This window comes from Dermacentor silvarum, chromosome 7, assembly GCF_013339745.2.
Source record: "Dermacentor silvarum isolate Dsil-2018 chromosome 7, BIME_Dsil_1.4, whole genome shotgun sequence".
NCBI lineage: Eukaryota > Metazoa > Arthropoda > Arachnida > Ixodida > Ixodidae > Dermacentor > Dermacentor silvarum.
In genome coordinates, this window is record NC_051160.1 from 5,132,262 (window position 1) to 5,148,662 (window position 16,401).

The following is a 16,401-nucleotide window of genomic DNA, read 5'->3' on the forward strand; positions in this document are numbered from 1 at the left end:
CTGCACTGAAGGTGTCTTTGAGATATGAAAAGTATACTCCTTTAAAGGAAAGGGTTTAAAAGAACCAGCAAGCAAGAGAAATACACGTACAAGCGTAGAAGCCTGAGCTAAAGCTGACTGCCAACAGTGTAGGGAAGGCAACGATATAGCGAAACAAGGATCGGAGGTGGGGTGGACACGTGTAGGAGCCATCATGCAAATCAAGACCCGCGCCGGCATTCTCGCGAGAAGCGGCGCGCGCACGTGACCCCCAGCGCGTTTGAATAATAAACGCGTGCGAGCGCGTCAGAGAGGGAGAGAGCGATCTCGCGAGAACGCACCGCACTACTCGAACGCGAGCTTGTTCGTGGCGGGATTCACTCGAGTTTTGGGCGAACGAGTAACGGTGGCCGAGGAAGGGAAATTGACGCGGCGCGCGATAGGATTATATCGAGTGTGCGCGCGGGCCTCTCGGTCGTGACGGCGTATGTTCTATGTACACCGTGGTGCGAGGAAAACACCGCACCAGATCGGGAAAGAAAAACGTACGCTGCCGCCCCGCCGTTCGAAAAGGCATCGCTCGGAGTGCCACTGGGAACCGGGTGAAATAAAATACTCAGCGCGGAAGTGGAGATTGTAAAAAGAAATAATAAACGAAATGCCCAAAAAAGGAGAACACCGTACCGTATACGCCCCGGTAGTGGAAGGACAAGCTACAGCAATGATATAATTCGAGCGGCGCATCGTTGCTGCGCAGTCTCCTCGCGGCCAGGAAATAAGCGGGAGTGTGGGAGAAAGCGACCGACAAAGCAATCGCGCGGCGCGCCACTTCGGAATCATCGCGCTAATGCATCGACTACTGCGGACGTGATTCGCAAGCAACTATTGGGCTCCGCAAGCCGACGACGAAGGGGGATTGGTATCCCGCGGTATTGCACCCTCGGATGGACGGCAGGGAGAGCGGTGCGAGTGGAGGGGGGGGATGTAGGATGCACGCCGTTAGTTCGCGCGTGGTCCGCTACGTGTCTCTCCTCGTCGTCATAGTCGTTGTCAGGGTTGCGGTTGCTCGTCTCCCCCGGCGTCGCGACCGCGTGGCGTGCAGTGGCGCGCTAGTGTGTTCGTCTGCGATTTTGCAATCGTCTATGCGTATCCGTGCGTCTTCTGAACGGTCGTCCGAGAGTCCGCGTGTAAAAGCGATCCCAATTGCACGTGCCACGAGCGCTACAATATCACGTTCTTTTTCTTCCTATACCTTTCCGTACGACGCGCGAGATCCATGACGACGGTGCGTCGTGAAAATCGCCGCCGATCCAATCTGACTGAGAACTTCTTCCTTGACTTACCTTGGGTGTAGTGCGCGCAGAGGACGTGAGAGCTTGCGGAAGATGCTTTCAGTTTTGAATCACTTCAATAAAGTCCGACCCCGCCGACGTCGTGCCTTATTGTTGCGTGTTTGCCCGTGTACATTCCGAGCTCCTACAAACAGGTTTATTCTTTCTGCCTGATCCTCCCAACATTTCTTATTTTATATGTTCTCTTTCTGCAGTGCTGTTACAGATCTAGGTGTATACAGACATTACTTTCTTTCGACTCACAGAATTCCTTTTTGCATTCTCCAGTGTGCCCCCTTGTTCTTCCCTTCCCCCTTTCCTTGAAGACAGCCCAGCCAAAGGAGAGTAGAGTCCCATTTGATGGCGATAGTGAACACTTGTATAGTGCTAATTCGAGAGGCAAAAGCGATTTCACGTTTGCTACGAAGTGTTGCCGTAAGCAGGATAAAAAAAATAATTGTTGAGACTGTTATACCGAATATAATTGACTAAAAGCGCAGCGTGGCTCAGACAAGAAGAAACACAAAGCTACATCACAAGCGCTGATGCAAGCTCAGCACAGCGCTTGTGATGTAGCTTTGTGGTTCAGTCGCGCTGCGTTTTTTAGTCAAGTATGAACCAACTCACCCAAGTCAAAAGCTTTACTACAGAATATAACCTTTCATTCAAACCCGTAAAATACCACAACGACGGCCACAAATGCAACGCGCCATTACGGCTGCGACCATAGCGCCGGCAAATGAGGGCACGGATTTCGGACACGACAAGCGGGTATCCCCGAGCCCCCAGCCACCGATGCCTTTTCTTTCTTTCATTATCGACGCTTTCGTTGACTTGCGCGCTTTTTTTTTATCTTGCATCCACGCTATGCGAATGTAAACTGTAGAATCAGGTTTCTTACACGTATACAGGGCTCCTTATTTTCGTCATGCGCCACGAAGACACGAACGTATACAGACAATCGGGCGCACACGCAGACACGTGCGTAATCACGCATATACATACACGCACAAACACGTATACGCACGTACAGGCACAAGCAATAGGACAGGCACGCACGCACACACACGTACAGATGACTGGAGCAGTTGGTCGGTTACATATATAGGAGAAGCCGCAGCAAGGCCGCGATAGCGCCACGCGCGCGGCGTCCGTGATGAAATCTCGTCGCATTGCGCAATCGCAGTCACCACACGACGACGTCCCTGGCCTTCGCCGAGTCTCCTGCATGGCAGTGCTGCGCGCTGCGCCACTGCCAGGGTCAAGGAAGGAGACGCGACTAGGGTAGAGCACCAAGGTCGGCGCCGCTCAAAACGGTTATTTCCTCCTTTTTTTCTCTCTGTCATGCTCTTTTTCTTATTTTTCTTAAATCTCCGCGCTCCGAAATGGAACGACCGCCTGGCGGCACGCAGACACTGCGTGCCTCGACGACCCATTACAGTAGATGCCTTAGAATTTATCTCGATCGACGGCAGCGGCGCGCAGTGATCGTGCTCGTCGGATGTGCCTTGCGGGGACCACCGTCGCAGCGGAGACGCGTGCGACGGTAAGCGCGCTGGAAAGCTTTGTTTTCCGATATGTCGAGCATGCACCGCCGACGACTATACATTATTCAACTGCGTCGTCTAGCTACATACACTGAAACTTCGACTTATATAACGGAGCCCGGTTTTAAGAAATTCGCAATTTAACGAAGTGTTTTCGATTCCCAGACACATATTCACAGAATACGTTAACAACCTTGAAGAAAAAAAAACTAAGAAAAAAAGTAAGCTCAACGTTTTTCTTTTTCTGATTTAACGAATTAGTTTCGGAAATGTGGGTCTACTTGGTTTCAGTTTGGGTGCCTTACGCCGTTGACTTGTCGAGAAGGTTCGCGCTCCCGTGGAGGAACGCAAGACGCGCTCAGTGGGCTCGTTGGCTGCGATAAGTTCGTGCACGACAAGAACTACTCAATTTGTTAAAAAAAGAAATGTATTGTCATTCACAACAGTGTTCTAAGTGTTTCTATTTTTTTTTTCGATATAGGAAAGTTCTTGATTTAACTAAGTATTTCTCGAGTCCCGTGGAAGAGAGTGAAATCGAGGTGTCACTGGAGCGGGGGGGTCTTCAACTTGTCTGGACCAAAAAATAGACGCCCGTACAAGATGGCGTTTAGAAAATTCCGGCAGGAACTTTCTGTAACGACTGTAAAGACAACGCTAGCGTCCTTGCAATCCGCTGGAATTCTATTGAGCGGCACTTTATACTGGGAACATTTTAGACTACATAGAATATATATATTCTATGTAGTCTAAAATGTATATATATATAGTTTTTTTTTGATTGCCTGTGGCAGATAGCGTAATTGTAGACCATGAGCTGGGTTATTCGAAGCGATGTGGACATTACTGGCGCAATAAATAGAATTGCATATTAGACTAAATAAAGAAACTCACTAATTAACTTTTTAATTAATTACATTACGGCCTATATGGCACGCAATTTACGAACTGAAGTCGGTGATCGAGCTCGCAAGGCATCTTGGAACGAATTCTAAGGATCGCGCGGGTTTCGAGATATGCGCTGCGAAACTTCGGATAAAAACACAATATTGTTCCACTTACGTTTTTAGAAAACACTGCTTTAAGCATTTAAGAACAAATGCAACTGGAACGCCCGTGTATGTCGTCGCTCAATTTGGGAATGAACATATCGAAACTGCTGTCATAATGAAAATTATTTCCAATTGGATACGCCTTTCTAACTCTCCAGCTGGAATCGGTAGATTGCAATATGTGCCGTAAGGTAAATAATAAAAAGTTAATTACTGTATTTTCGTTAATTATTCGATTATGAATTTCGATTTCTCACGCAGGTAATGTCTGTCTGCTTCGCTGGCCCACCCTTGAGAGCTGGTTGTTTTGAAAAAGAGTCCAAACCTACTCTCCCACTCTTACAGCCCTTTTACGATTGAAATAAATCCCCTTTTATATCTTCGAGACGGGAGTTTGTAATTCACCGTTGGCGTTATTACAGCGCGAGCTAACATGCCCCCGTGAAAAGAATCATTGGCAGGAGCACCGACTAAGTTTCACAGTTAGAGTCGCCTGTTATTATTAGATGAAGTGAAATACATAAATTAACTAGACCTATGCGAGCGTTATAGCATCTCGGTTCACTGTCGCAATGCGGCCACAGCAACCGGCAGTCCAACACTCGACCTCAGTGCTCAGAAACAGAACGTCATGCGTAGCCCGGTAAGTGAATAGAGGGTCAAGAAGAGTGTCGTGTCAGACAACGATGATAGAAATGAATTTTAAACACAACTGAGTATGCACATGACGGCAGGGTCAAAATTATATAGAGAACATCTACTCCACTCAATTAAACAAGCATAATACCCATAATCCCCATATACAGGAATCCTATTTGGTCCCGTGTAATGAGAACCGATATTCGCAAAACATCTCTTCCACAAGCGCATATCGATCGTCCGCGATTGGTCGTTGTTTCCTGCAAGTGGATTGAAGAAAGAAAGAAAGAGAAGGACAAGGAAATGTCATGACTGACCGTGATTGGACGACCGCGGCTCCTGTCCCATCGTCACCGCCAGCCTTCCTGCAAGAAAAGTAAAAGAAAGAGAGAACGGGTTATAATTAACCGGTGTGGGTGGTCAGGATACGACCATTAAACAAGTCACAGAAAATCAAAATGGCTTAGAAGAAGGAAAACATCCCAAGATGACGATATCTGCATAAAGCGGCGAAGGGTGTCTGGAACAACGGGTGTTCTGAACAGTGGACTGACCAGTGACCAGTATTATTGGCCAGCCGCTGTTCCCGCCACAGCTTTATAGTTGCGCGCTAATGTTAAATCCCGAATGAGGGCCCTGGTTCGAGCTCAAGGTTCTCTAGAAAGCTTGAGAGAGCACATAGTGACTACCGTTTTAGCAGAACTGCGGGATAGAGGCCACGCAGAGCAGCAGTGGTGACGGCATCGCGAGATGCATACTCGAATTAAGAGATGGAATCTTTCAGTTCTGCAGCTGTGTATTCTTATCAGTTGCAGTAAACGTTTGCAAAAGCACCTAAACCCGCCGGTCGCCACGTACGGAGATTAGGTAGCCGCCACAGTAACCAAGCCCAACCACCCGACCACTGCATAAATATCCCTCCGAATGTGGCGACTAAGTTCTTTGGAAATCCGCAAGGCACATGCATGCGGGAAGTTTCAAGAAAGTAAGAAATTGGCATCCGCCAGGACTCTAGCACGAAGCTGCAAAGGAAACCCATGCCGGTTTCGATAAACCTTCGCAAATGAGAAACAATTTCTCCTTGTCCGGAAATCGAACCCGGGACCAACGCCATTCTGGAGCGGTCGCTGTGCCATCTGAACCCATCTATCATCTCTATACTTTTTGAAGACGACTATAAGCTCTGCGTCGGACTCTGATTGCACGGTCAACGCTGTTATGTGTGTGCGCGTGTGTCACTTGTTGTTCCGTTCTATCTCCCTTTTCTTTTACAGCGAAGCTGTTATAGCCTCTAGTTGGTCAGGATTTTTCGTGGGGTGCTCACCCGAAAACAGGCGGCCGCGGACATTCAGACAGACCTCAAACGGCAACTGGGAAAGGAGCTTGCGTTTGAGTTTCCACGTAACAGAATTATGTTTTCTCGTATATCCAAATTACAATCCGATGTTATCATTCATGTAAGTTGCGTGTAAGTTGTACTTTACGAATTTTCTTTGCGAATTACTTTCTGCCCCTCCGGCTCTTCAAATAAAGCTTCATTTTATTACTACTCCAGCCATAACCAGTGAATTTGCACCCCGCCCCACGGGAATGCGATCTCCACAACGGGGAATCGAACCCCTGCTACCTCTTGGCTATCAGCAGCAGAACGTTAGGGCAACTCAGCCCCGCTTGTATTTCAGAGGCAACAGGAAGTGCGAAGCGTTCGTGTATAGTATCACGTGGAGTTGCCAGCGAAAAAAAAAAAAGGCAAATAACTTCGCGCAGCACAGCGAGGCACGAACTTGCCGCCGGGCTATAGCCACGAATAAATCCGGGCGCGCAGCCAGCCGGTGGTCTGCTGCCGCATTCAGGTAGCCGGAGATCCCCATGACACGCATAATACATCTCGGCGGCGCGCTACATGTATGCGCTTTACGGAAGCTGTGTCACAAGCCGCCCCCCCCCCCCCCCCCCCCCCCCTCCGCTCACTGGCTGGGAGGATTTTCTGCTTCCTTGTACGCATGGCGATATGCAAGGAAACGAAACGAAACAAAGAAACAAACAAGCGGGAAACAAAGCGTGACGCTGTGAAAACCAGCTCCTTGCCACAAAGACCACGCTTGTTTTGAAGCACCGTCCGCCGGGGAAAGACGCAGCGGTCGGGGAGAAAATGAGAGAGATATTTGGGCTGCGGTTCCTTCTTGTGATGTTCTGACGCTGCGCCGTGCTCCCTATTGGTCAGCAGAACTAAGCGTCATTTTCTCCTTCAATAAAATCACTACTACTACTACTACTACTACTACTACTACTACTACTACTACTACTACTACTTACTACTTACTACTTACTACTACTACTACTACTACTACTACTACTACTACTACTACTACTACTACTACTCTTGTGGTGCATATTACAGTTTTAGCTGAGCGTCACTCACGATCGACACCGCTCACATTTCATGTGCTGAGACACTGCAGAGAACTACACGCTGATATCGCACTTTGGACGCGAAATCGCGAGCGACGCGCAGCATAGCTTGGCTGCAAAACTACAAAGAAGCCAAGTGGATGTACCGTCACACTCAGCTCAATTGGCTTTGTAGCGGCGCGAATGCAGCGTTCCGTCTTCTGCCGGAGACAGGAGCGTTGTGCGCACGCGCAGTAGCGCTTCCACTGAGCGGCTGTTTGTTATAGAATACACCAGTCTGAGCACGGAGGACCGTAAACGCTCAGCAAAAACTCTACACTCTTTTTGCTGCAATATGCTGGCACTTTGGCGTTATTACTGGCGTTGTTTAGTTGTCGGGATTACTCACGGCCTCTCAACGGTGCCCAATTCAAAGAAATCAAATAAAGGATTTAATAATAATAATAATAATAATAATAATAATAATAATAATAATAATAATAATAATAATAATAATAATAGTAAACCCCGTGGTTAGAAACGGTAATGCGATAGTACGTATTACGGCCTCCTCTCATTCGATGGTTATCTGTTGACGTCGGCATTAACTTCCTATATATGGCATTAACCTATATATTGACACGTATACATGTTTATCTTTCGCCGATGGCCGCTTTCCACCGGCTAACAAATGTTAAACGTTATCGCTCGGCGCAGGACGCGCCTGTATCGGAAGTTTCTAGAACGTTATCAATGCTTCTTTCCGTTGCCTGTTTTCACCGACGCTTATGTTATCTGATTGTATGAGCGACGCGAATTGTCTAGAACTTTCTGGAAGATACGCGCGTACCAGGGATTATTCTGGAACCTTCGATGACTCAGGTATAAAAGCCGACGCGTTTTGCCGCTGATCAGATTTTCGACGATCGCCGACTGTGTTCGCCGCTATCGTTGTGCTTTGAGTGTACCTTGCTTTTGTGGGCACAGGTTCGCCCAATAAACAACCAGTTTCGTCGTACACAGTTTTACGACTGTTTTCTTCAGCGTCACTACTACGTGACATCTGGTGGAGGTGCTAGTGCGTTCATGCAGCGAACGCCCCCGCAAAGCCGCGATCCAAGCCCGAAACCGGAGGACAACGCCAACGTCACCAAGGACCAGCGAGCTAGCCGTAGGCAGCAAGGACTTCTGCCGGAGTACGGACTTCTTCCCGAGAAGACCACAGCGATCAAGGCCAGGTCAACGACCTCAATGGCAGCCCCAGCGTCCCCCATCCTGCTGCAACAACCTCGGGAGCCCCCGACCTTCCGTGGATTATCGGCTGAAGACCCTGAAACCTGGCTGGAGACATACGAGCGGACCGCGACTTTCAACAAATGGAGCGACGACGACAAGCTACGCCATGTCTATTTTTCGTTGGATGACGCTGCTCGGACCTGGTTTGAGAACAGAGAGACCACCCTAGCTACGTGGGACCTCTTTCGTGAAAACTTCGTGAGGACCTTCACGAGTGTCGTACGAAAGGAGAGGGCAGAGGTTCTCTTAGAAACCAGAGTGCAATTGCCGAACGAGAACATCGCGATCTTCACGGAGGAGATGACTCGCCTCTTCCGCCACGCCGACCCCGACATGTCTGAAGAAAAGAAAGTTCGGTTCTTGATGCGGGGTGTCAAAGACCAACTATTCGCCGGATTGATGCGCAACCCGCCCAAGACTGTCGCCGAATTTCTTTCCGAGGCTACAACGATCGAGAAGACGCTTGAAATGCGTGTCAGGCAATACAACCGCCGTGCCCTGACCAACTACGCCGACGCTCAAGCGCTAGGCGCCGACGACCTGCGCGAGACCATCAGAGCGGTCGTTCGCGAGGAGCTGCATAAGCTCTTTCCCCGGTCGCAGCCTCACGTGGCATCTATCGCCGACGTCGTCAAAGACGAAGTTCAGCGCTCACTTGGAGTTCCCGATGTGCAGCCACAATCGCCGCAACCCCAGCCGGAAGCGCTGACCTACGCCGCCGTCGCCCGTCGTCAAGGCCCCCCTCCGCGCTCGCGCCAGGGCCCCGTAACGCCGCAGTTCCGTCGTCCACCGCCGCCGCCGCCAGCACGCCCGCCCGTCGCCCAGCGCAGCTACCAGAGGAAGACGGACATTTGGCGCGCCCCCGACCACCGCCCGCTCTGCTATCACTGCGGGGAAGCCGGCCATGTCTACCGCCGATGCCCATACCGCGAAATGGGCCTACGAGGGTTCCCCGTCAACGCGCCGCGTCCCGATCGAGGTGAACGACCACGCGACATCGCCGACTACCTCGCCGGAGCCCAGTGGCAACCACGACCATCCTCACGCTCGCCGTCACCAGGCCGCTACATCTCGCCGCATCGCCGTCAGTACAACGGTCCCACCCGGGGCCGATCTCCCAGCCCTTACCCGGGAAACTAAAGGCAGCAACCGATGGAGGTGCGGTTGCTGTACGACGCAATGCCGAAGATCCTCCGACGCCGCCGACGACGACGATTCGCTATTCATCACGACGAGATCTGAGCACGCCGCCTAGCAACAGCCTTGACAGCACTTCGCCGCCGAAAGAAGACCTTCCGACGCGACGTAGCAGCAGCAGAGCAAGCCGACGCAGCCGTGATCCGACGCCACGAATTAACCGCAACGCCAGACGCCGGTCTACCGATCTAGACGTGCTCATCGATGGCCATAACGTCACCGCTCTCGTCGACACTGGAGCCGACTATTCCGTCTTCAGTGGCCCGTTCGCCGCCAAGTTGAAGAAGGTGAAAACAGCCTGGCAAGGACCCGATATCCGGACAGCTGGAGGCCACCTAATAACGCCGACTGGAATCTGCACAGCGCGAGTCACTTTAAACAACCGCACTTACCCGGCGACCTTCGTAATCCTGCAGCACTGCTCCAGGGATGTCATCCTAGGCATGGACTTTCTAAACCAACACGGTGCAGTCATCGACTTAAGATCCAAGTCGATAACGCTTTCAACGCACAACGCGCTACCACCGGATACAAGCATAAGTTACCATGCCTTGAATGTGCTTGAAGAACAAGTCACCGTTCCAGCCTCGCTCCAGCGTAATGATTTCCGTCGGTACCGAAGTGCCTGCAGACATGGAGGGCATCATCGAGGGCGATCATCACCTACTGCTCGACCGTGAAATTTGCGTCGCTAGAGGCATAGCTGAGCTACGTGCAGGGAAAGCAAGGGTGATGCTCACGAACTTCAGCCCTGAATACAAGCACATTAACAAAGGCACCACGGTCGCCTACATCGATGAAATAGTAGAAGCCAGCAGTGCTTTCGCCTTCACCGATTCCAGTGCACCTGCAACGACGACTATAATACCTGAGCCAACTTTCGACGTCAATCAAAACCTTCCCAGGCATAAGAAAGAACTACTAAAAGCTCTGCTCCTGCAATACAAGGACTGCTTCTCGTCGTCGTCAAAAGTTCGACAAACCCCTGTCGCCAAGCACCGCATCATCACCGACGAAAATGTCCGCCCACTCCGTCAGAGCCCGTACCGAGTTTCGGCGCGCGAACGTGAAGCCATAAGGCACCAAGTCGACGAAATGCTACGCGACGACATCATCCAGCCGTCCAAGAGTCCGTGGGCGTCCCCCGTGGTGTTAGTGAAGAAGAAGGATGGAACCCTACGTTTCTGCGTCGATTATCGTCGCCTCAACAAGATCACGAAGAAGGACGTATACCCCCTCCCACGGATTGATGACGCCTTGGATCGACTCTACAACGCACAGTATTTTTCGTCGATGGACCTCAAAACCGGCTACTGGCAAATCGAAGTCGACGAGAGGGACCGGGAGAAGACTGCGTTTATAACACCAGATGGCCTGTTCGAGTTCAAGGTCATGCCGTTTGGTCTTTGCTCGGCACCTGCGACTTTCCAACGCGTCATGGATACAGTACTGGCAGGCTTGAAGTGGCAGACTTTCCTCGTCTATTTGGACGACGTCGTTGTGTTTGCCTCAAGCTTCGAAGAACACCTGCGGCGCCTTGAAACAGTTCTTCAAGCAATCAAAACCTCCGGACTCACGTTAAAGCCAGAAAAGTGCCGCTTCGCATATGAGGAGCTCCTGTTCTTGGGCCACGTCATCAACAAGTCTGGAGTGCTCCCCGACCCTCAGAAAACTGCAGCCATCTCCAACTTTCCCGCGCCCGCTGACAAGAAGGCAGTGCGTAGATTTCTTGGACTGTGCGCCTATTACAGGCACTTCGTCAAGGATTTTTCACGGATCGCAGAGCCACTGACGTATCTCACGAAGGCCGACGTCGAGTTCAAGTGGGACACGCCGCAACTCAAAGCATTTGAAGAACTGAAGCGACGCCTGCAATCGCCGCCAATACTTGCGCATTTCGACGAAAACGCCGATACCGAAGTCCACACCGACGCAAGCAGCGTAGGACACGGCGCCGTGCTTGTGCAGAGGACTGATGGACTAGAAAGGGTTGTAAGTTACGCTAGCCGGTCGCTATCGAAGGCGGAAGCAAATTATTCCACAACAGAAAAGGAGTGCCTCGCCATCATCTGGGCTACATCAAAGTTTCGCCCCTACCTCTATGGCAGGCCCTTTAAAGTTGTGAGCGACCACCACGCCTTGTGTTGGCTAGCTAACTTGAAGGATCCTTCAGGTCGCCTCGCACGATGGAGTCTGAGACTTCAAGAATTCAACATCACCGTCGTTTACAAGTCCGGGCGAAAGCACTCTGACGCCGACTGCTTGTCTCGCGCCCCCGTCGAGCCGCCGCCACAAGACGACCAGGATGATGACACTTTCTTGGGACCCATCAGTGCCGACGAATTCGCCGAACAACAGCGAGCCGACCCGGAACTAAGGAGCCTTGTAGACTATCTGGAAGGCAAGACCGTCATTGTGCCGAAGGTGTTCAGGCGAGGATTGGCGTCGTTTTTCTTGCAAAACGACATTCTCCTAAAGAAGAACTTCTCGCCTCTCCGAGCCAACTACCTCCTCGTGGTACCCGCAGCATTGCGTCCAGAGGTTCTGCAAGCTCTCCATGACGACCCAACGGCTGGACACCTCGGTTTTTCCCGCACGCTCGCGAGGATACAAGAAAAATACTACTGGCCTCGTCTCTCTGCTGACGTCGCCCATTACGTAAGGACATGCCGAGACTGTCAGCGACGGAAAACACCGCCGACAAGGCCAGCCGGACTTCTACAGCCAATCGAGCCACCTCGCCGACCGTTCCAGCAGATCGGGATGGACTTACTGGGGCCTTTTCCGACGTCGACGTCCGGGAATAAATGGATCGTCGTCGCTACGGACTACCTCACCCGCTACGCCGAAACAAAAGCCTTGCCCAAAGGCAGTGCCGCCGAGGTAGCCCGATTCTTCGTTGAGAACATCCTCCTGCGTCACGGTGCCCCAGAAGTCCTCATCACCGACAGAGGCACGGCCTTTACGGCAGAACTAACTCGAGCCATCCTGCGGTACAGCCAGACAAGCCATCGCCGCACCACCGCCTACCACCCGCAGACGAATGGCCTCACCGAGCGCCTAAATAAGACCATCGCCGACATGCTGGCAATGTATACGTCGACGTCGAACACAAGACGTGGGATGCCATCCTTCCGTACGTGACCTTCGCATACAACACGGCCGTGCAAGAAACGACGCACATGGCGCCGTTCAACCTGGTCTACGGACGGAACCCGGCAACGACGCTTGACGCCATGCTACCAGACGTCGCTGACGAAGAAAATCTCGACGTTGCCACTTATTTGCAGCGTGCCGAAGAAGGTCGACAGCTCGCCCGCCTGCGCATCAAGAACCAGCAGAGGACTGACAGCCGACACTACAATCTACGACGACGCTACGTCGAGTACCAGCCCGGCGACCGTGTTTGGGTCTGGACTCCGATACGCCGACGTGGACTTAGCGAGAAACTGTTGCGTCGCTATTTCGGACCATATAAGATAATCCGACGTATTGGCGCACTGGACTATGAGGTCGTGCCAGACGGCATTTCGCAATCACAGCGGCGCCGGGCACGACCTGAAGTCATCCACGTGGTGCGTCTTAAGCCTTTCTACGCCCGCTGACGAGCTTACAGGCACTTTGTTACTTTGTTATTTTCTTTCTTTATTACGCGTCGTTTTGTTTTCGCTTTCGCGTTTGTTTGTAGCATAGGGACGATGCTTTTTAAGGGGAGGGTATTGACACGTATACATGTTTATCTTTCGCCGATGGCCGCTTTCCACCGGCTAACAAATGTTAAACGTTATCGCTCGGCGCAGGACGCGCCTGTATCGGAAGTTTCTAGAACGTTATCAATGCTTCTTTCCGTTGCCTGTTTTCACCGACGCTTATGTTATCTGATTGTATGAGCGACGCGAATTGTCTAGAACTTTCTGGAAGATACGCGCGTACCAGGGATTATTCTGGAACCTTCGATGACTCAGGTATAAAAGCCGACGCGTTTTGCCGCTGATCAGATTTTCGACGATCGCCGACTGTGTTCGCCGCTATCGTTGTGCTTTGAGTGTACAGCGGTGAGCACTGTTAGGGTGAACACGCGAGCGCGTGGCCGACGGCACTGTCAGCGCCCCGTTACGGTCATCACTGGAAACATTGCGCATGCGCATCACACCTTCCGCGAAATAATTGTTCCACCGCGCGCATGACGTCATGAATGCACTTGTTCGTCGTCTGCTAGCCGAATTTTTGTTTTCTAAGCCCATGCATCCTGCATTTTAAGATTTCTTTAAACATCTGTGCTTGAACAGAACAAGACAAAAAAACTTGTATATCTATGGGGGCGTGTCTGTTCGTTCCCTTCAATGTTGTTGTGCATGCAACGCCGTATATAAAACAACCAAACATCTTTCGCAGCCGTTCATTCTGTCGCCAGATCGTATTATGGCTAGGGTTCCCGATGATGAACGGCGCTCAATTGTCGATCTTTCCCTGAAAGGTTATTCCCAGCGGTATATTGGCGCTTTAGTTAACGGGCCCCTGAAGACTGTGAACAGGATAATTCAAGCCTACAAGTATGAAGGTCGCATTCAGGATGCACCCCGCGCGCCCCGCCCTAAAGCTACCACAGACGATGAAGACGCCCTCATAGTTGCAGCTGCTGTTCGTAACCCTTTCTTGCCAGCCCCAGCAATACGCGAGGACTTGGATTTGGACGTTTCGGACACCACTGTTCGACGTCGCCTGCGTACTGCGGGCCTTCGCAGTCGCGTCGCAGCGCAGAAGCCACTACTAACGGCGGCAAACAAGGACGCACGACGGCAGTTCGCTGAGCTGCACGAAGCATGGACATCAGAAGAGTGGGGTCGCGTCATCTTTTCGGATGAGTCGACGTTTTCGACGCGACAAGACCAAAGATTGCGTGTTTGGAGACTACCAGGCACACGGTGAGGCAAACTTCCTGCTTTGAAAAGCAATTGTTTTAGTTAACGTCACAATGCCACGCAGGAACGACCCGGACAACGTGCAAGGTGTTTCTGCCAGTGGGAGATCGAGTGTGAACGTGTGGGGTGCTGTTTCAAGATATGGTTTAGGGCCCCTGCAACGTATACGTGGACACTTATCGTCGGAACAATACTGCAACATTTTGAACAATGTGCTGTTGCCATATGCGAGCAGTTTATTCCCAGACGGTGATTACCTGTTCCAACAGGACCGGTCACCGATACACACGGCGCGGGCTGTCAAGGAGTTCCAGGCGGAGCAGCACATGCAGCTACTGGAATGGCCTCCGAAAGGAGCGGACCTGAATGTGATAGAAAACGTGTGGGGCCGTCTGAAAGCTTCTTTGGCAAGGAAGCCCCTTTATTCCGCGACTTCGGACCAGTTGTGGGCGCAAGTCAGCAACGAGTGGGAAAGGCTGAAAGCCGATCGGGAATATGTTCGATCACTTTACGACTCGTTACCGTCCAGAATAGCTGCAGTCGTTGCTGTAAGTGGTCACATGACTCGCTATTAGATTTGCTCATGTTTTTATATTTGTTCTCATGGTCTTGTTTAACTTGAATTGCAAAAGTGCAATTTTCTTGAATAAAAAGTTTAATAATTATCCCTCTTACACTCACTTTTTTCCTTCACGCGCCAATCTTCAATCCAGATGGACCTTGAAATGCAGAAGGTATCAGCTCAGCGAACAAAAAATGCGGCTAGCAGACGACGAACAAGCGTATCGATGACGTGATGCGCGCGGTGGAAAGAGTGTTTCGCAAAGCACATGCTGCGCATGTGCAATGTTTCCAACGATGGCTGTTACGCGGCGCTGATAGTGCCGTCGGCCACGCGCTCGCGTGTTCACCCTAACAGTGCTCACCGCTGTACCTTGCTTTTGTGGGCACAGGTTCGCCCAATAAACAACCAGTTTCGTCGTACACAGTTTTACGACTGTTTTCTTCAGCGTCACTACTACGTGACAATATAGTAGACCACAGCTACTGTGTGTCTTGGCCCAGTTTCGAGAAATACGGACTCAGAATGTGTCGTGAAATACATTGCTCTTCCGGTTAACATGTTTCCGCATCGTGGAAAGATGCAGTATACAGAAAACTGCTAACTGCGAAAGCAGTGTATTTCACAGCACATCATGAGTACGTATTTCTCTAGGATGATGCTGCGCATAATGTTTCTGGCAAAATATTATGCTTTAAGTATCGGTAATTTCAATATTGCAACCGCAACACGCTCCCTAATCTCATTACTTTAGACGTTAATCAGCACATTGTGTCAATTAATAATCGAATTGACAATTACCATGCAAACTCTGATCTTATCCACTGCTGGTGACAATTCTCGGTGGCAACCTAAACATTCAATGCAAGCTCCGCCCACACAACCGCAGTTGCCTCTGCACTCCAAAACATAGTTCCCGACCGGGAGACGCCGACAGCGGAAGAAGTTCGCTCCGCCATGACATCAGGGAAAACGTAACTGGCTGGCGCATCTATCTGAACCTCCTGTGAGACAGCTGTGCATTTGTCACCGCATTGTTAGGATGAATGACTATATATCGAATCCGGTATACTGAATAATAAGGGAACCTTGTCGCTAAAGGACACGGTATGACTATGACGGCGAATACGGGCTTTACAGTGTCATATAGCGGTGCCCATGAGACCATATGTATAAGATCGCAATTAAGGCCTTATAGGGGCATTACAGAGTTACCTAAAAATTACCAGAGGTAACATTGGAGCTGCGCGATAATTCATCCTGGATGGATAGTACCTGGATTTGTCTAATTTTTGTGCCTGTACGTGGCTTCAAACGTTTTGTGGCGTTATTTGCGACGCTTTATTTTTCTAAACCACAACTTTCTAAACGCATGAAGGCAAATAAACTGCACATGCACATTTTCGCTGCGAATTTCTGGGTTTATAACGCAATATTTTGCAGAAATCGACGAATTTACGAAGTTACAAAGTCTTTCAAATTCTAGGA

General features: G+C 50.7%; 1 protein-coding gene across 2 annotated transcripts in view; it reads right to left on the reverse strand.

Annotated features, from left to right (window-relative positions):
- The window catches only part of LOC119457470 (protein trachealess-like), a 405,858-nt gene that overhangs the window by 268,515 nt on the left and 120,942 nt on the right, over positions 1-16,401 (reverse strand). For both annotated transcript variants that reach the window (XM_037719036.2, XM_037719037.2), the window contains exon 4: positions 4,863-4,910. In XM_037719036.2, coding sequence (XP_037574964.1) covers positions 4,863-4,910 — 48 coding nt within the window. The remainder of the gene's footprint in view (positions 1-4,862; positions 4,911-16,401) is intronic.